The 22,550-nt window shown below is 34.8% G+C and overlaps 1 protein-coding gene across 1 annotated transcript in view; it reads left to right on the top strand.

The window, feature by feature from the left end:
* LOC134754424 (C3 and PZP-like alpha-2-macroglobulin domain-containing protein 8) overlaps positions 1-22,550 on the top strand; it is a 158,882-nt gene that overhangs the window by 100,256 nt on the left and 36,076 nt on the right. The window contains exons 9-10 of the mRNA XM_063690751.1: positions 16,417-16,534; positions 21,213-21,352. Of these exons, the coding sequence (XP_063546821.1) occupies positions 16,417-16,534; positions 21,213-21,352 (258 nt within the window). The remainder of the gene's footprint in view (positions 1-16,416; positions 16,535-21,212; positions 21,353-22,550) is intronic.

The following is a 22,550-nucleotide window of genomic DNA, read 5'->3' as shown; positions in this document are numbered from 1 at the left end:
CAAAATAGTCTCAAGTCCCACACAAGGCAGTGAATTTATCCACTGTTAATTTGTTTTTAAGCTTTTCTGTTTGTTTAGGTTAATGGTAATTTTAAGTTGTTGTTATATATATATATATATATATATATATATATATATATATATATATATTATAGTTAGTTCCTATTATGTACTTGTATACTGCTGTGTTACTTACAGCAGTATACAAGTACAAACTACTACTGTTTTTTTTACTGAGACAATTAATGACTTTTTTTTTAGCTTAAACTAATCTTTATAATGATTATTAGCTTTGTTTTCTATTTTCACTTATAGACCTGTACCAATAACTTCTGAGGTTATAAGAATATTAATGTTGCTTATTTTTTATATATAGTTTCCAGACCATATACTAAACCTAAAAATAATATTTTGTGTCATCCTAGGTATTTGCTTAGGTAGAAATTTAGGTATTTCTTTTTTCAATCAGCATTCTGTAAAAAAAATATTAGAGACGAAATTCTTTGTTTCCCTGTAAAGGCAAAGTGGCTTCCGACGTACACACGCATTTTGTGTCATTTTCATCCACGGGTATAATGGCATTTATTAAATACCTAATATTGATCCTAAAACGCCTAAAAAAATATTAGAGTCGGTAAGTGAAGTGTTGTACTTTACAGAACATTGTTATATGTTATTTAAACAAATCTGTGTCAAATTCATCCACCGCTTTTATTTAAAAAAAAATATTTTCTAATTAACACCCTGTATCTGCCACAAAAAAAAAATCATATTATTAAGTTTACGTCTACAATATTATAATACCACATTGAGACATCATTCATAATTTGGGTCATTTTGATCCACGGTTTTTTTACTATCTGGCAAAATAAAACTCAATTGAGCAAGAAGGGCGTGCGCGGGGAAGGGTACCTACGCGGGTGGGGTGCTTATTATACTTGCCGCAATATCAGCTGGCGACTGAGATCTTAATACTATCTCCTTTACCCTTGTTAAGACCAACCAAGAGATGGCATTATGAGCTGTCTCGCCACTTAGTTTTGCGATACAGTGTATTTATTTCATTCGGAGGCATAATTACATTGTCTTATCAATCTTACCGTAGTAGGTATATAAATATAATTAAAAATAAACTGTAGGCTGCACTCCTCATACTGACCAACATTTGTGACGTTCCTAATCAAAAGGTACCACTTTCTCTGACAGGTTATTTGTATAAAGATATAATCAAATTTCGTCTTTATGGTAAACGACAAAGTGGTACCTACCTTTTGATTGAGAATGTCACATCAGTGACTTAAAAATTACTTTTGTTTCGATTTTTAGTACTTTTTAAGTTTATTTTAAGACGCAATTTATTGTGATTTTTGTTATGTTTAAGCGTGGCAAGCAACATTAATTACATTGATGATGATGTTCATTAAATACAATATTTATTCATACTATACTGAACTGTCACCCTATACATGAGAATGAACAGCGCCCTCTTGACAATGATCATATATTACTGGTCAGGCTTTAATATGTGTCATAATTTAGTAAAGTCCCCTTTGTGGATTCTAAGTTTCCGAGTTACAGCAGTTTAGTGAAAGCGTTTTTTTTTTTAATATAAATTAAGGGTTGAATAAAGAGGAAAGAAAATTTTATTATTTTTGCGCTACGACGCACGGTTTAGGAGATACAGCCCTATAAAGTTTTTTTATTGTTTTTTTTCTTTTTTACACTGTGTTTTTTATATATTACTTTGGGGTTTCATAAAGGGGAACGAAAATTTAATTATTTTTGTGCTACGACGCATGGTTTAGGAGATCAAGCCCTATAAAAAAAAACACTTTTTTTTGCGTTTTTTTTGTATAAATTAATGGTTACATAAAGGGGACCGAAAAGTTGATTATTTTTGCGCTACGACGCACGGTTTAGGAGATACAGCCCTATATAGATTTTTTCCTTTTTCTTTTTTACGTTTTTAAATCTTAATTAAGGGCTTCTTAAGGGGAACGAAAATTTGATTATTTTTCGCTACCATGCACGGTTTAGGAGATACATCCCTAAAGTTTTTTTGTTGTTTTTTTTTCTTTTTTTGTCATTGCGTTTTTTGTTATTACTTTGGGGTTTCATAAAAAGGAACGAAAATTTTATTATTTTTGCGCTACGACGCACGGTTTAGGAGATACAGCCCTAAAATGATTTTTTTCTCTTTTTCTTTTTTGCGTTTTCAAATCTTAATTAGGGGCTTCTTAAAGGGGAACGGATATTGATTATTTTTGCGCTACGATGCACGGTTTAGGAGATACAGCCCTATAAAGTTTTTTTGTTATTATTTTTTTCTTTCTTTTGCTTGTGTTTTTGTATATTATTTTGGGGCTTCATAAAGGGGAACGAAAATTTTATTATTTTTGCGCTACGACGCATGGTTTAGGAGATACAGCCCTATAAAGATTTTTTTTTAAAATTTTGCGTTTTTTTAAATATAAATTATGGGTTGCATAAAGGGGAACGAAAATTTTATTGTTTTTGCGGTACCACGCACGGTTTAGGAGATACAGCTCTATAAAGTTTTTTTTCCTGGTTTTTTTTGTTTTTTTTAAAGTATTAATTACGGGTTCCTTAAAGGGGTTTTTTTAAATTATTTTTGCGCTACGACGCATGGTTTAAGAGATACAGCCCTATAATGATTTTTTTTTTAAATTTTGCGTTTTTTTTTTTAATATAAATTATGGGTTGCATAAAGGGGAACGAAAATTTTATTATTTTTGTGCTACGACGCATGGTTTAGGAGATACAGCCCTATAAAGATTTTTTTATTGTTTTTTTTTCTTTTTTACATTGTGTTTTTTGTATATTACTTTGGGGTTTGATAAAGGGGAACGAAAATTTTATTATTTTTGCGCTACGACGCATGGTTTAGGAGATATAGCTCTATAAAGATTTTTTCGTTTTTTTTTTGTTTTTTTTTTTTAAGTATTAATTAAGGGTTTCTTAAAGGGGAACGAAAAATTGATTATTTTTGCGCTACGATGCACGATTTAGGAGATGCAGCCCTATAAAGATTTTTTTTTGTTTTTTTTTTTTTCATTGTGTTTTTTGTATATTAGTTTGGGGTTCCACAAAGGGGAACGAAAATTTGATTATTTTTGCGCTACGACGGTTTAGGAGATACAGCCCTATAAAGTTTTTTTTCTTTTTCTTTTTTACGTTTTTAAATCTTAATTAAGGGCTTCTTAAGGGGAACGAAAATTTGATTATTTTTCGCTACCATGCACGGTTTAGGAGATACATCCCTAAAGTTTTTTTGTTGTTTTTTTTTTCTTTTTTTGTCATTGCGTTTTTTGTTATTACTTTGGGGTTTCATAAAAGGGAACGAAAATTTTATTATTTTTGCGCTACGACGCACGGTTTAGGAGATACAGCCCTAAAATGATTTTTTTCTCTTTTTCTTTTTTGCGTTTTCAAATCTTAATTAGGGGCTTCTTAAAGGGGAACGGATATTAATTATTTTTGCGCTACGATGCACGGTTTAGGAGATACAGCCCTATAAAGATTTTTTTGTTGTTTTTTTTTTTCATTGTGTTTTTTGTATATTACTTTGGGGTTCCGTATAGGGGAACGAAAATTTTGTTATTTTTGCGCTACCACGCACGGTTTAGGAGATATATCTCTATAAAAAATTTTCCTGTTTTTTTTGTTTTTTTTTTTTTAATATTAATTAAGGGTTTCTTATTAATTAAGGGGAACGAAAAATTGATTATTTTTGCGCTACGATGCACGATTTAGGAGATGCAGCCCTAAAAATTTTTTTTTTGTCTTTTTTTTTCATTGTGTTTTTTGTATATTAGTTTGGGGTTCCATAAAGGGGAACGAAAATTTGATTATTTTTGCGCTACGACGGTTTAGGAGATACAGCCCTATAAATGTTTTTTTGTTTTTTTTTTATTGCGTTTTTTTTTAAATATAAATTAATGTTTACATAAACGGGACCGAAACGTTTATTTTTGCGCTACGACGCACGGTTTAGGAGATACAGCCCTATAAAGATTTTTTCCTCTTTTTTTTCTTTTTTGCGTTTTTAAATCTTAATTAGGGGCTTCTTAAAGGGGAGCGAAAATTTGATTATTTTTGCGCTACGATGCACGATATAGGAGATACACCTAATACAGCCCTATAAAGATTTTGTTTCTTTTTTTTTTCATTGTATTTTTCATGTATTACTTTTGGGTTACATAAAGGGGAACGAAAATGCGCTACGACGCATGGTTTAGGAGATACAGTCCTATATATTTTTTTACAATGCATGTGCTCGAAAAGTGCGTTTCCTACGGAGCCATATCGTGCGGAAAGTACTGCTTTTCCGCACTAGTGCTTTTTGTTTTCAATTTTTTTTTTACAGTACATATGGTGCTACTTTCTCGCACTAGTGCGGAAAAGAGCACTTACCGTGCATATGTCGAAAGTTTAAAGGGCCAGGGTACGATACACGTGCGAATAGGTAATTCGCAACTCGTGTCGATTTAAAACACTCCTTTTAATTATTAAACTTATTTGCCATGATATGTTTTTTTATTTACTCGCACAATGCATAGTAAAACATTGTATGATACACGTGCGTAAAGATGATTTCCGCACTTGTTGCATAAATAGCAATTTTTTTATCAAAGAATGAAAGAAAGTCACGGTATTAATAACCAAATTTTACTTTAGTGGTACCTTTTCCCTATCACTGTCACAAATGTATGTGGCGTTCACGTAAACGCGATATTTTTAAGATTTCCCTGCGCAATGTTGCCAGCTCGCTCGCAAATCAAACATGTACTTACAGTTCTTTTGCATAATGGTGACATTGTACAATATCTATGAGTTTTAAATAGGTAAAAGATAATTCGACGCATTCTTTGCTTGCTTGTTGCTTGTTGTTGTGTTGTTTGCGTAACTTCTTTGAATAAGTTGCGTTAATTTGGCGCACAGGCGAAGTAAACATGCGTTGCGTACGGCAAGGTCACGCCGCGGCCCCACCCTGCACGGCCTCCGTTGCCCATTCAGACCGCCCGCTAGCTTCGTTTGAACGCAAATAATATTTTTGTAATATTTGTTTATGCAGTGGATGCAAGTGACACAAATTCATACATCTTATTTATCCCGCATTTCAAATTAATAAGATGTAAACTCTAATATCTTTAATATTCTTTTGTAACGGTGACAGCCTGTTACAACAAAATCATCAAATATCTTATGAAGCTATGCCTTAGTAAGACACAAAATCATTTAATGGACCTATTTAAACGATTAAATTCGACCTTAGTAATTTTTTTTAACTCTAATTTTTTTTTGTGTCATTTAGAATATTATGACATAGTATCAGATTGCAGTGGACGTAATTGACACAAACTATGTTTTCACACTAAAAACACTATCCTAAATGCAACACAGTTACATGTTTTCTCTCGAATATTTTTTTCTCCAAAATAATTCAAAATAAAAAATAATTACCACAAAATAACAAATTACTAGAAAAGCAAATGATATATATGACACAAAACAAAATGTAAGATTTACATCTTAACAAAGTATTCATAAGCGAAAACAGAATTGACTTTAATATTTTTATAACCTAGGGGTCAAAATATAGCCAGCGGTACAGGTCTATTATTGTTATTAACTTTCCCGGAAACAAAACTGCTCGATCTGTTTCTCCTCTCCGTAAAGCTTTTTATTGTAAATTAACCGACACAGAATCAATGTGACTTTCGAGATGTGTTTTAAAAAATTATCAAAAATTCTGATTGTATTTTATGTTTCCAATAGGTATATGTTCGTAAAAGGTATCAATGTTTTGTAACAATCGCTATCAAAGTGTTGTTCGCTGTTTGCCTGCATCGCTATTTTTACCCCCTTACTAAAAATATTTAGGTCGAACGAAAGGTTCAAATGACAATTTACCGATGCGAGCTAAAAGCATCACAATTGCTTTACACAGCGCTGACAGTGTTACGTGTAAAAGGCTCTTTATTCGAGTAATATAAAATGCAGCACCGTAATGAAGGGATATGGGACTACAAATATACGGCTAAGTGTAGAAAGTGTATTAGTTATGTAGGCGAAGAAAGTTTTATTATAAATTAGTGTAAAATCCAAATGCTTACCTACAAACAAAAATAATAATACGCTAAGTATGTGCATATAACTATAGGTATAAGTAATTTAACACAAAAATTAAAATAAACTAATAGGTACTCCTTTGGATATGTCCTCAGGAGAGACGTGAACATAATTGCTGTGGACAACCCTTGATGTCCACATCTTGTACCCACACTTCAAATTCTGTATTAAATGAAACATTTTTACCTACCGCTTCAAATATGCATTATATAATACCAGCACATAATGTACACATTCCAGGGCACAGACATTCTCTTATTTTAGTCAAGGGTTACCTATAGGCCCGATACCTATAAGGCCTCGGCCCCGCCTTAAAGGGCTCTTAGCATTATTATACCTACCGTTTAATAACAACTGTTATTAATCTTATGCTGCCGCTGCTTAAATATCTCTACTGTACCTTTCATTGCCAATAAGTTTTCTAAGTGTGAAAATATTTTTATAAACTATATTTTTGGCCTGACACCCAGGTACAGGAGTAACTATTCTCTATTGAAACTTCCAAAACTAGGCCACCGGTTTCCGAAGAGGACAAAAAGGATGAATTTGCCGGGCAACACGCTTTCTATTAGTTCACCGATTTGAAAGCGTCTAAAAACAAGTCATCGGTCGGCCGGAAACAGTTTTGTCAATTTTGTTTTTGGGTTAATATTGAACGTGTACCTACACTAAAAAGAATTAATACAAATAAACAGCAGGATACTTCAAATAAAGTTAGAAAATTAGCAAACAAAGCTTAAACAAATTTAAATAATATTAATTAAATATTCATGACCCATATACGTGTTAATAACAGATATAATTACCTTAAAACTAACGTACTTAAGGGCGTACTACAAATATAATATAAATACTAAAACATAACATTCAAAATAATTATATTACTAATAAGCATACTACCCCGGATATTTGGGTGCGGGAATGATTTCGTGTGTTTATAACTGTTTATTGTGAAAAAGTTTATTAGTTAGTTGCCGAACGGGCTAAAAAATGTTCAAATAGTTTCTTTTTTACAGTTTTTGTCTATTTTTTGGCTAGTGTAAAACATTCCCGCACCCAAAATTCCGGGGAACCTATGCTAATAAGGTCCAAATCAGGCATACCTTATACGGTTGCAAATACAAAGGTTTAAGGATTTGTTTACTAGGACTGCCAAACATGGAAATTGCTGCGATTTCCAAGAGACTGATCTTCTCTTAAATATATGATGATGATAAATATGTGAAATTAATTAAAGCTCAAAGCATTTAAAATTCATCAACTAAAAATTATTATTACAATTACTGTATTATTTATTCAATTTAAATTAAATTAAATTATTCAAGAACAATTTACTAACTAAAACTCTGCTATAAGTTGAACATTTGGAAATTTAATAACTGAAAAAATTGACTCGGAAACATTATACATAGTGATTTGCAAATTCGTAGGTATTAGCTGATAAGTACCTACTTTCAGTATTTATATACCTACATACATATCTATTTAGGCAAAGGTATTTTATAGTAACAAAACCTAGTCTAGAACGCTGAGGATCTAGTGAATTGATAGCACAGAATAAGTAACTACCGTACAGAAAGGACACTTCCTACAAACCCGAAACATCAAGTCATTATCTTATCTGTGGTCGTGCACACAAAGGGACGTCAAGTTGTGCCATCCCTAATAATTGCTCGGATTTGGAGCAATGCTGAGCCGAACGGAGCCGAGTTTGCCCGAAAGGAGGAGTGTCACCCCTCTGTTGATAGACCTCCAATCAAATCATTTCTGACGTTTAGAAGATTTGAAGGAATAAATAATATTATGTATCATAGACCGATACTCTTCAAATACTTATTGGCATAAGCTTTGCGCAGCTGGGAATTAACCATGAAATTCGATGCATATTAACAACCCTAGTAACAACTCAACTGCAACTGGAATCTAATTTGATATTTCAATATGGTAGCATAGTTTTGTATAATGTATGTGTGAATGTATTCTCAGGTATTTACCTTTTCAAAATATTTTATCGACTACGGGTACATACTAAAATCGCCTCTACTATCCTCTACATATTATAATATTTGATACAAAACTTCTCCTCTATTTTCCAAAATACTTTATACCTTCAAATCTTACTCAAATAAGCGTACCGCAATATGTCCACCGGGGATAGAGCTGGCCTAATACAGACATAATTCACGAGATGTATAAAACTGAATACCCACCGGCCCTATACATCACGGCCCCTGTCAGTGAGTTCTGGCCGGATTAACATTTGCTGCCGATCAGTTTGGCTTATTTCTAAGTATTAGTTTATACGTATAATGATTACATAACGTTTTAATTCCTTACGTTATTATTAAAGCGGAAAGAAATGAAACGCGTTGTATAATTTTACTACTTCCTTATTACTCCCACGAGATATAAGACGTTTTAAATATATTCCTAATACCTACGTAAGTACCTATTTCTCTTTGACGTTGAAATAGTACTCTTACCGATAACAGGATTGTCAATGTTATTATTATATTCAGCTATAACCACAAACCTAACTCATATTAATCACATTTAAAATCGGGTATATCGCGAACTGGTCGTGGTCGCGGCTAACTGATGTCCCAGCAAAATGTCAAAACAGAGATACACTTTTCGTCGGGCAGTCACACAAATCTCTGTTTTGACATTTTGCTGGGACATCAGTTAGCCGCGACCACGACCAGTGAAACCTGTGTCGAAACGTCGGTAAATAAAGGTAACAAAATAAATTTGCGATAGACCCGATTTTAAATGATGTGTTCAAAACGCGAACGTTTTATATGTTATATCACAAACCTAACTAATGTACACAAGCCTTTGCTTATAACTATTTAGTTATCTTCTATTAAGAGATAAAGTCTAAGAAAAGATTATGTCCCCAAGTGTGGCAGCTGAAATAGATTGCGCAGTATTGCACCATATCGATTTGTTAAAAATTCATAATTATCATTTCCTTGCATTATTTAAGTTCCCATTGGCATTTTCCCATGAAAATAGTTATATGAACAGAGCTGTTCTTGGATTCATTTATAAATGATTTATCAAAAATTAATAAACTTAAGTTCTTATTTCGCAATAAAATATAGGCTCGGTGGACACTTGGACAGGTTTGAATTGAGCGTGTTTATTTTTTCTATTGCTGCTTCGGCATTCGTCTAAAATTACTCGATATTAAATAATTTAATTATTGATTCGAGCAGTACCGGATCTTAGCTTACATCGCCATACAAAAGGTTATAGTAGTATAGAAAAAACATTTTATATTTTATTAAAAGTACAGTACATTATTATACAACACAACAATAAAACGTTACACAAATTACTCTTACTCTAAACTATACTACAGCAACCATAGAAACTAATAATAAAAATGTCACATCTCAGCCGTACAAATCATCCCGCGACCCCCCCGATGCAAAGGTGCCCATCACGCTCGCCGCGTTGCCACGTAAACACATCGCATTATTGCGTTGCATTGCTCGTTGCGTAGTAAAGTAAATCACGAAGAAGTTGCTAAAGCTTTTCAATCATCCAGGTTTGTCAACCCTTACACGTTTACCTTCAACTATTCTCGTTTTAAACCTTGTCCATACTCTGGCATTCATCTTAAAGTTGAACTTTAAAAGTAATTTAAGTTTAACGGACTTTAAACGCCAGGACCCCGCAAATGACCAGAAGTTCGTAAGCGAAAGATCATTGAATGTCGCCCATGCCTGCAGAGGTTTGTTGTTGGTGGAAGGGTGCTCAATGTTTACTTCAATAACTTTGTAGTCATCATTTTGGTATTTTAATACATTCGTTCATTTTCATTACGGATCTATCATTGTTATATAAAATTATGTAATAGCGTACATGTAGACAACAATCATGTGTAGGTATTCTGTGATAAAAAGTTTGGAATACAATTATTGATATGTGGCTATTTAAACTCGGCATTAATGATGTACGAGTATGTATACATAGGTCTGCCTAAGCATATTATTAAGATGACATTAAATTAACTGTGTGTGTATGTTGGCATTACATACTGTATGTTACTTCCTCTTCCGTGTTACCGTTGCAATAAAAGAACGTGTTCGTTAACAGCTCTCGCCTTGTTTTATTTATAACACATATACATACGTAATTTCGGTTACTAACATACTATTATAATTAACTAGAACGCAATATAATTGCTTGCTGTGTTTGTTATACCAGGCAGACATTAAATTTCAACAAATTGAAAACAAAACGATTTATATCGCAATGAACAGAAAATTCGAGAGCGAGTAATTAAAAAATGTATGTTCGCTTATTACCTTTATAGATTAAAAGGTCGAAAGTGTACACGATTCCCGGTACATGTACACTTATATAGCTGTACACACTTGGAACGTTAAAACACGGCATCATTAATTTCAGCACCGATATATCAACTTCCGTTTGGTTTGGAACGGATCATTCTTTATTAAGACCGATCGAAATAATAATTATATTTATTAAAAGCATATTGAGATTTTGCGTCAATGTTATGTACAGTACCGGCCAATAATATATCACCTTTGAGTGTTTTTGTATGAGCTTGTATAGAGTAAACAATATAGGTTAGTTTGTAATCCGCATATTGTACTAGTCATTTTATACAAACATATGATGAATACTGCAATGAAATACTATGAATTATAGGATACTCAGCATATTACTAAAAAACCTCTAGTAAAAAATGAAGTTGACAATACATTAAAAAAAACCTCTATGAAAATACCATTACATGAGACCAATTTAATTGGTCAAATTATTTTTCTTATCGCCCGTACAAAGGAATAGACTACCTAAAGCAGTAAGGTGGAGTAAAAACATGGAGGTGATATATTATTGGCCGGTACTGATTTACATTTGGGTAGGTACTAAACCTATAATTTACGCACTATAGTAAAATGTGCCTACTTTGCTCCCTACTGGGTAATTGTATTCCAACAGTTTTTTTATATATGAAAACTATAAACCTCATTTAAGTGTTACTACATGATATAATACTAGTGATATCTATACTAATATTATAAATGCGAAAGTCTGTCTGTCTGTCTGTCTGTGTGTGTTTCCTCTTCACGCTTAAACCGCTGAATCGATTTAGATGAAATTTGGCATAGAGATAGGTTGAGTCCCTGAGAAGGACATAGGATAGTTTTTATCCCGAAAATCATCCCTTAAGAAAGTAAAAAGCGGGGTGGAATTGAGATAATTAATGAAGTGTCTGCTAACATGTGTGCATAATATGCTCAAATTGAATAATTGCTATGAAATTTTTTCCAAGCGCTATACTTACTTTAGCTGCTGTTACTAAGTCCGCGCAGACGAAGTCGCGGGCAAAAGCTAGTCTACTATAAATCAGCATAATATATAACATCATACCTACCAGAATATAATAATTCTGAATTAAAATTAATGTCGAACGTTGAAGCAAATTTTGGAGATAAATAGGTACCTAATTACCGCCACAATTTTGAACATGGACCATTTGTCGCTATTAAATGGAAACTGGTAAGTAATCATGCTTTTTTAACTGACTTCAAAATTTCAAGAGGTTCTCAATTCGGTTATATTTATTTGTTTTGTTAATATTTGTTACCCTAAGATTTCCGTCATTTTTCAAACGATTTGGAAAATCTTTTTAGGGTTCCGTACCTCAAAGGGAAAAAACGGAACCCTTATAGGATCACTTTGCTGTTCATCTGTCCGTCCGTCCGTCCGTCTGTCTGTCAAGACTCTTTATCTCGGAAACGGGCGGAGATATCGAGTTGATATTAAAATCATATACTCCGGTCTACAGCCCCCGTCGTGGTTAGAATGCTAGCGCCTCCCGTCAACGGCAGGTGACGGAAACGCCGCAGGGGATGTTAGTGGGTATTGTCCTCCTCTCCCTCTGATTAGCAGAGGGAGCCTTGGGAGAAGCAAGTCCCACATACCCATGTTTGACGATCATGATAAGAAGATAAGCATAATTTTGACATTGATGCAAATTTATAGTGTAATTTTTATCCTGAAATAAATAAATCGAAATCTATTTTCTTCTATACTAATCAAAACACCAGGTTTAAAAATTTTGATTTGAAGATTGGTCTCATTTATGTCAAAATCTAGCTCTAGCTCTCTCTAAATTTTATATAGGTATATACAGTGTGTCCTTAGCCATTTTATGGTGATTTTTGTGTTTTCATCAACAAACCTAGCATTAACATTATTAACAAAATATGTATTTGTTGAGTCTGAATTAAATAATTTTTATTTTTTATTATAAAAGTGACATTTATTATGTCTTGGGGTTAATTTGTAATTGTTTTCTGTTCTGTTCGTGATTAAATTTATTGGCATTTTAAACTGTTTTGTGAAGTTGGTTTGTTTTATATTAAAGATCATTTTCATTAAAAACTACCTTACCCAATATTATATTTTGATTTAGCAAAAACGCTTAATACACGTTACGTGAAATCATGCTTATTACACAATACGTGTTAAACATAAAAATCGTTTTACAGCGGAGCACCGGGTATATTTGAAAAATAATATTTCTATATTGGTACCGGATTTCATACGATAGCGGATTTATGGAGGGTTTTATTTCAAGCGACGAGGATATCCAACAAAAACTGTGTACCGATCAAAACAGAAGTTCACTAAATATTACCAACATCTGCACGAATCACCACTACTCAAACTTACTTCAAAGTTTGCTCAAAGTATGTTCAAAATTAGCATGCAAAATTCTATTCTAGTCAGTAGCGAGGCAAAGTTATTCAAAGAATTTATCTCAAAATCCGTTTTTCTTCGCTGCGGGGACAATGGACTATTGGGGGCTTATTTTTAGTGTTCCGTGCAAAACTTTGTTTTGACAAAGGGAACACTTATTAATTATGTAATGTAGTGTATTACTGAATTGCGTAGTAGGTATTTAGCATCCGCTATTTAGTTTTTCATCATGGAAAACTTTAGTAGGGAATCGTAGTTGTCCAACTCCAACCGTCACAGTAGGCGGATAGGTATTAAATGTTTTTTTTTTTGTATTATGATACTATAGACAAAAAATACATAAAAGTATTTTGGCGGCTCTTATGCGTCGTTTTATTAATAACAGTCTTAACTCATAAACAAACCCCGGTTTAACGAGAGCAAAAATGTATTTGGGCTCGAAGAGGTTTATAATTACGATCTTTCAAAAATTGCTTTACATGGATGTCGATAGAAGAGTCCATATTTAATTAAGCACTCGCAGAAGTGCATTTTTCTTCCCGTCAAACCGGGGTTTTGTCATTAACAGTTTAAAAGTCCTTATGAAGCTAGTAAGTCAATACTTTACTTATATATTTTATGGAAATTGAATTTGCCACCTGCTGTAAAATATCTACAGTTAGTTGGCATAGGTATGCACTAACTATCTGGAACGGAACCTCGACGGAAGAGGAGTATTGAAAGCCGTTTGGCACAGGTCTAACTGTAAGAAGTTTCCTTCCGCACCGCTACAGAATTGCACGTACAGAAAAGTCTGAATAAAATTTGGCTGAGTATCAATATAGTCTGTGTATCGCTACTAGAATCTAAAAGACGAGTCGAACTCAAAATTATATCTAATAGGCTAGGCTAGATGATAAATTTTCATTAATGTTATCAATCGATTAGGTTTATTTTTAGGATCAAAATAAATATCTGTATGGGACCCATTGCATTAAAGCAATACAAAAGTCAGAAATAATAGTCAAAGTCCGACAGTCGTACTTCACTCGCGAGACGCTCCTAACAAAACGATAAGTGAACGTGACGTCAAGGTCACTGAGAGCCTATTTTGAATGTATGGACAAAACAAGAAAATTGCGTTTTTGTCGGTAAAATATTGCGTTTATGTATACAGGTTGACCTTAGCCATTTTACAAACCCTGAAATCCCACAAAAGATAAAAAATAAACTTTCAAACAAAAGTTAATTTCAATGATCAACAACAAAAAGAACCATAATTACTGTATTAATTGGCAGTGTTTTTGACAATTTGTTCGAAAGTCAGAATCTTATTAATGTCATACTTAAATAAAAAAGATATAAGGTCGAGATAAGGTCGTAGAAGGTTTCACACTATTTATTACCCCAGAGCTACTAACACATATATACAGGCTGCCCCAAAGTAAAAAATCGTAATTTGTTAATTGCTACACCGGTTGTTATGAATGTTATGATCCTTTTCCCCTCACTAGCTCGGAAAACCGTCTTTTATCCTTTAAAACAAGCGGGGAAAAACGCATTTTATCCACTAGTGGGGAAAGTAATTTGACCTTGGATGGAGCGTGTTTAAGTAGCTTGACAGATAACAAAACGTAAAACGCTCATAATAATGGTTCGTTCGATATTAATTATCATTAAATAAATGGTTTGAGAATCTAATAAAAAATATCAGATGTAGCTTTATTTAATGATTTTAAGTCATAAACCTTAAAACTCCATAATAAACGTTTGTTTTTTAATAATTATGTTAAATATAATTCTGAACGCACAAGTTAAGTCGATGCAATTTCAAAACGCATCATTGACATTTCATACGTCAGAAATGTCAACATTGTCAACAAAAATTTTACTTAAAAACTTCTCACGTAAAAGTACAGAATTTCGAGAGTTTTTTGTTATAATATCGTAAAAAAATGAGTGATTCCAGTTGATGAAGATGATCTAACGCCTGTGGATGTTGCACTTTCCTCGCTATAGTGAGGGGAAAAGTTTTGTGTTACACACGGGTGCAAATGTATTTTACTTCTCGTGTGTTAAAACACTCGCTACGCTCAGGATTCTATTTTAGAACCACTCGCTTCGCTCGTGGTTCAACTATAGAATCCTTTCGCTTGCTCGTATTTCAATTCCACACTCGCGGGTAAAATACAACTTTGCACCCTTGGATAACAAATAACTATTGTGTACTGGTTCTAAATACCCCAATGCATTATGTACATTTTGGCTTTGTCCAATGGCTAAGGACACCCTGTATATGTAGTTGTTATACAATCTTTTTTGGATAAAATGTAAGGAATCGAATGGTACCCTTACTTTTATTTCTTTTTGGAAGTAAATACTTAAATGTTGCAATTTTCAAGTCCTGTATTTTTGTATTATTTCCATTGTTTTAATTTTAATATCTACATTATTGTGATAAATTGCTCATTTGCTATCTATGTAACTAGAATTTGTTATAAAATTCAACATGTGTCATTATCCCTATTTTATGTCACTCGCCCGTGTATCTCGCTCTGTGATCTCGCTAGTAGGAACCTACTTATAACTTATAACTAGCGAGATGCGTTGCGAGTTATATTATAGCTTATCCATAACTGTGGCACAAAATAAGTAATAGTATTATCATACAGAATGGCCACGCACCACCCCGCCCCGATTCGAATTACCTCGCCCCGCGACAGCAGATTGACGAGCTTTTGGCGAACGTTCAGTTCGGTTTTTAAGCAACTTACACAATGACGCATGACGTGTGTACAGACTTGCCGTTCACACATAGAAACGCAAATGATTTTTGATTTATGGCGTGTCCGCCCTGTGATTTTGGTTACTAGTATCTAGGAACCACCACCAATACAAAGAATTGACGGCCATTTTACGACCGGTCTGGCCTGTGGGTATTAGTAACCCTGCCTGTGAAACCGATGGTCCTAGGTTCGAATCCCGGTAAGGGCATTTATTTGTGTGATGAACACAAATATTTGTTCCTGAGTAATGGGTGTTTTCTATTTATGTATTATATATCTATGTTTTCTATCTATATTGTATAATAAGTATGTATATCGTCGCCTAGCATCTATAGGTACAAGTTTTGCTTAGTTTGGGGCTAGGTGGATTTGTGTAAGATGCCCCTTATATTTATTTATTTATTTATATTTTGTATTTAATTAAATATCATGACGTCACGGTGTGCCTTTTTTCTATGTGTATAGTTAGGTGAACGTTGTAAGTTATTATTCTTTAAAAAGTCTCTATCTGCGGTATGTAGGAAAACTCAATGAATGAAAACAGCGGACTTATCCCAAAAAGAAACTACTCTCTGGTTTGGTTAGTAGATGATGACAGCCACGTTCTTGAGATATTGCGCTAATTCTTCAAATTAGTTTGCCAAGCGGTCCCCAAAGCTTCTTTAGGATACATCTGAGAAAGCGCTACGATGAGAAGGACTATCTATGCTATTAGTATACATTGGTAAATACATACATTGTTTCAACGCAGGTTTCCCGTGACGGCAGATATGGCGCCCGTTAGCTCGCTGCTCGTCTACTACGTGACGGGAGAAGGCGAGCCAGTCAGTGACGTTGCCAGCTTTCACGTACGACTGTTGCATAAGGAGGTAAGTGTGATATGATAAGAGTGGAAGAAATCAATAGACGAAGATATTGCGTATAGCGAGATGACTAGGGGGACTCCGTGACATTATGACAGTAAACTTTTCGTATACATACTAACAGTAAGCCACATTGCCAACAACTACACAACCCAACTTATGACTTGTGTGTTATTTTGAAAATAAACATTTCTATTTTTATTACTCTTCCATACCTCTGAGATAGCAAAAATATGCAGGTTGGTCGTACACATTTTATTGTATATGCTTCACTAGTTCGCATCTTTCTTCTAGGCATCGCAAAGTTAAGAGAATTAAAAGCTTTTTTTTTGCTGCACCCTTTTAGGCGGAATACATCTTTCAGAACTGGAGACTTAAATAAAACAATCCTGACATATTTGTATATATTTATATGTAGGTACATGTGACTTTCAATGTATTGTCCATAGAAGAGACCTGTTTCTGAAATATGTTTGACTCCGGTATTCAATGTAACAGTATAGTGTTTTTATTTAAAAACATTTTGTGCTAGAATGTAGCAACTTTTTTGTTTAAATAGACATGTGAAACAAAATAGGCATTCGTTAATTAACAAAATAATGAATGGCTTCAGACGTTGAATCCGATATACACTTTTCGACCCGATTGAATTAATCGAATGAGTTATTGGACTAAAAGGTTATGTTAGGTCATGTTAGGTTTATAGGGAAAGTACCTACGTTAAATAAATCCATAATATAATGCCGTTATGCGAACTGTAACGCGCAGCGTGAAACATTATATAATATAAGGTTTCCGCTGAATAAAATCAAACGCAAATGTGGGTGAATATAAATGGTAGGCTGAATTATTTAATCTATGTGGCAGTGGCATTTATCCTTTTGGACCCGGGTGGGTGATACGTGCGTGTGACAGGGCTTTATCGGGCTGAAAACATATTTTGACGGCTAGCACTTTATCCGTTTCGGAATGCATAAGGTCAACCGGGTTATGGGTTTATTGCGTGTATTGAAATTATTTTTTAAACAAGAATAGAATATAATAGAAATTATTTATTCAGATAACACATCTATACAAATAACACATATATAGCAAATACAAGGTAAAGATAAACAAAACAGTAGAAATAGAGATGTGAAGCCGAAATGGTCTCCACTCAGCTTTACTCCTTTCTCATTTTATCTACTTAAATACACGATTAAGTCCCGTTTTACAATTTAATAATGTGTAAAAATCGTTAAAGTTTAAATCAGGCTATAACGTATTGTATTTGCGATTTTTAAATGTTTAGATGTAGGTAGGTAGGATGTTTAAATGATTTACAGAATTTAACTTGAAAATATATCATTTGAACACCTCGAACTTTTCAAAATCGAATTAAATCTTCCACCAGTAATTGATATTTATTGCACAAGAAGCCTCCAAAGGTTTTTCGAGTGCCTTATTAGTCAGAGTACCTCCCCGAGACACTGATAACTAGGAAATATTAATAAAATGTCCAAGTAGAAAGGCCGTAACTGCCCCATTGTAATTAGTCCTAATTGCCCCTTCCTTGATGATGCCATTTGCTGCGACAAATTGTATAAGCGTCTGCGTACATCGCGGCTGTTAGCCTTATTGAGCTTTTAAATGTATCTTATTGCTTCGCAAAGTGCCCTAATATTGCAAAGCTATTTGAAGTGTTGGCTAGTTAGTACAACATTTTCTCTAGCAGGCTAATTTGAACGTACACTGACATCAGAATGATATCTGAATGATGTCATTTAGTTAGGTACCGTGCGTCCCGCTCGTGCCAAGACGACATGTACCTACGGACAAGTGCGATCGAAATGCACGATAACTAAATGACATCATTTAACAAATACCTATTACAAAGCACTGTAACATGCGAACACTCGTTTTGTAAAACGTACTATTCATTAACCGACTTCAAGATTTCAAAAGGAGGAGATTCTCAATTCGGTTGTATGTTTTTTTTATGTTTGTTACTCCATAGCTCCGTCATTTCTGGACCGATTCTGAAAATTCTATTTTTGTTTGTAAGTACGTACTCGTATATACATACAGATTGGTCCCGTTTTTGTCAAAACGCAGTTCTGATGATGGGAACCATGAGGAATCGAGGGAACTCCTCAAATGTTTAAGGCATACATAATAATATAGTGATTTTAGTATTTTCATCAACAAATCAAGCATTTACATTTAAAAAAGTGACATTTGATGAAGTGGAACTGCTGATGATGATGATCAGAACAGAACTCTTCAATGACGCATAGTTCACGTTTGGCGATTTGTCCTCTTCGTTATGTTTGTTAAGAAAGTTTTCAAGACACATTTTTGTCAAGCTCGAGTTCTGATGATGAGATCCATGAGGAACCGAGGGAACTCCTCAATTGTCAAAGGCATACATATACCTAGTGATTTTTGTATTTTCATCTACAAATCCAGCATTTATATTTAAGTGTGTGACATTTGATGAAGTGGAACTGCTGATGATGATCAGAATGGAACTCTTTAACGATACATAGTTCACGTTTGGCAATTTATTTTCTTCGTCATGGATCCAGACCCAAACTCAGACCGGGTCTAGGACCTGGGTCTGGACATGGACCCCAACTCGGTCCCGGACCCGGACCGAACTCCGACCCGGACTTGAACCCGGACCCCGACTCGGACCCGGACCCAGATCGATCTCGGACCCAAACTTGGACTCGGGCAGCCAGACATGGAACCGGACTCGGATCTGGACATGGTCTTGAACCTGAACCTGAACCTGGACCCGGACTAAGACCCGTACCCGGATCCGAACCCAGACACGAACCCGGAAATGCTACTAGAAAAGTGGGTTAGGTGGGTGGGTGGCTTTGAACTGCGATCCTCACAGAACCGTTCGGTTAGGTTAGGTTAGAACTGTGACCCTTACAGAAACGAAATGCTATCAGAACTTGGGTTAGGTTAGGTTAGAACTGCGACCCTTACAGAAACGAAATGCTAATAGAAAAGTGGGTGGTTTTACCTCCTTTTCTACATAATTAGGCAAAAGATGCTGTCTTTTTCATTTCATTGTCTGGAATCTAAGTGCACCATCAACAATAAGTAACCTTTCAACGACATCCCCCATTGAAGTCGGTTTTATTGTTTCTTAAAAATTATTTCGTAAAATAAAACTATGAAAACGGATTATATCGCGTATATTGAATCTATAATACATCCCGACGTTTCGAACTCTTTACAGCGTTCGTGGTCAACGGGTGGCTGAGGAAAAAGTATGTGGGCTTAGTATGTGGGTATTTTTGCACTTTGTAATTTTTCCTCAGTCACCCGTTGACCACGAACGCTGTAAAGAGTTCGAAACGTCGGGATGTATTATAAATTCAATATACGCGATATAATCCGTTTTCATAGTTTTATTTCATGAGTAACTATCGCGGTAACCGAAGACAATATTAATTATTTCATAATTTTTTTAACTTCTCCCTCGTTTCTTCGTGGCTGAGGTTCGCGACCACGTGTCCTTATTTTGTATCATTTTTAGGGTTCCCTACCGGGATTAAAAACGAGACCCTATTACTAAGACTCGCTGTCTGTCTGTCTGTCTGTTTGTGTGTCTGTCTGTCCGTCTGTCACCAGGCTGTATCTAATGAACCGTGATAGGCTAGACAGTTGAAATTTTCACAGATGATGTATTTCTGTTGCCGAATAGAATAAAATAGATATTTAAGGGGGGCTCCCATACAACAAACGTGATTTTTTTGCCGTTTTTTGCGTAATGGTACGGAACCCTTCGTGCGCGAGTCCGACTCGCACTTGGCCGGTTTTTATAATAGGCGCCTGTGTATATCCCTAGCAGGCCTACTTTAATAAAGTGCCAGTGAAAATTGGTGTACATACTTATACTACATACTCGTATCTACGCTATGCACACACGTTAATATAAGCTAGGTACCAATATAGCAGTAACCCGGCTTAATCGCCCAAGCTACTAATGAAAGGCAATTTATCGTCCGCTAAAGGCCACAATTAAGATCGCCTGTAATTCCGCCGGCGAAATCTGTACGATTGGTTTACTTGCAAATGTGCCCATTTATATTCGTTAATAACCTTTTATATGCCTAGAAAGAGAAATTATGTAACTTAATTTAGATGATTGTTTCTATACACATTTGCTTACAGGTTGATCTTTACGTGGTTATTGTTAACATATGTATTGTTTTGTATTCCGTAAATCTCATCTAATAGATGTAACTTAAGTATCAAACTAAGAGAAATAACCTGTTTATTAGGTTGGAAAGGCAAAAGCGCTCTAACCTGATCAATTTAGGTATTTATTGTCTAACCTAACCATTTAACTCCGTAGATAGTACTATCTCACAGAGATGAATTTGTACTTAAATATATTAAAATAGAAGCTACAACAGTGTTGAGGAACTTCTCAACTATTAAGCTATTTTGTTCCTATAGGGTATGCTACATCAGATGCGAACTCCTCGTTTTACTGAACATAAAGATCATCATCATCCTTCTATATCGACATGTAGATCGTAGACCTTCAGACTTTTATGCCGTTTTGAACGCAGATGTATACTTGTTTAATATAGGGATAGTCTAGAATAAATGGTCAATTTTTAAGATATAACCCTGTGTTATCTCTGTATAACAAAGATATACAGCAAGTATTCGGCAGGTCGCCGTGGCCGTGGAAGAGAGACGCTGGTGGTACCCGCGCGCCGCGCTGCAGCTGCGCGTGCTGGCGCCGCCGGACTCCACCATGTGCCTCATTGGCGCTCGTGCGCCGCCTGACGCTAAATTTGACCCTCATCAAACGTGAGTACTGACGACATACTTGCTCGTTACGTTTTAAAAAAGTCCTTACTTACTTGACATTATTACTTGACTTTGCCGGCATGGTACATCTAAAACTCCGATTAATGCCTTAACTGGAAATTTGTATACACACATTATTGCAACAAGAAAGGGCGAAGAAATGGCAAAATATTAATTAAAAACTCCCGTGTTCCATAGCAGCAAGTTCAATTTCCAAAAAATCTTAAGGAAAATTCAGAAAGCGCTTCATGAGCAGGATTTTGGATGAAGTTAATGACATTCCCCCGAATCCTAGTGACTAATATATTTTCATTCATAATAAACTCCCTCCTTTATAATTCTTGTCGTGATTAATGACGCGGGTCATTAATCTTGAGCTCGAAGATTTCACGTCAATGATATGATAGTTTCTTTTTATACCAACCTCTCGAGACGAAAAATTACCTTGTTTGTGTCACTTTTTATCCACCATGAAAGAAACCCCTTGATAAATGAGAAGAATTGCTTCGGAAAGTCGTTTGCCGTTGTTGTTTTGGTATTGACTACCTAGATATTGAATTATATAAATAGATACCTTATTGTGTCTAGATATTTTGAAAGTTGGTAGGTATTTTTTACAGTGCCGAAATATCGGGATATTTGTGTAATTGTAGTTATTTTTGCTTCTGTTCAGCTTGATATATATTATCTTGTCCATGTATTGGATATTTAAATTAATTTATCTTCACATATCATAAACTCTCCACAAGGACCTCGGGAGGCGATTAAGGGAGGCAACAGGAGACCCTCGCGCCGGCAGCTTTCTCGCGCAAAGACTCGCTATCGCGATACAGCGCGGAAATGCTGCCTGCGTGATGGGCACCTTGCCGAGAGGGCAAGGTTGGAGGGTAGTTTTTAGTATTTTTTTTAGTTAGGTTTAGTTATATTACTTTTATTTTATCATCATCATCATCATCATCATGTCAGCCGATAGACTGACTGCTGGACATAGGCCTCCCCCAAGGCTCGCCACTCCGACCGATCCTGTGCCGCTCGCAAGACTCTATTTTATAAGTAGTTATAATTATTTAATGTTATTGTGATTTTATGTTTATTTGAAATAAACAAGTTTCCACTTTAAAAAAAAATCTCTATGATGGCGAATTTACGGCGAGCACAAACACAACACAAAACACACAAAGAAAACTTTTTTGTTAGA

This window comes from Cydia strobilella, chromosome 2 (genome assembly GCF_947568885.1).
Source record: "Cydia strobilella chromosome 2, ilCydStro3.1, whole genome shotgun sequence".
Classification (NCBI taxonomy): Eukaryota; Metazoa; Arthropoda; class Insecta; order Lepidoptera; family Tortricidae; genus Cydia; species Cydia strobilella.
The sequence above is the reverse complement of the archived record's forward strand: the minus strand, read 5'-3'. Positions and strand labels throughout refer to the sequence as shown.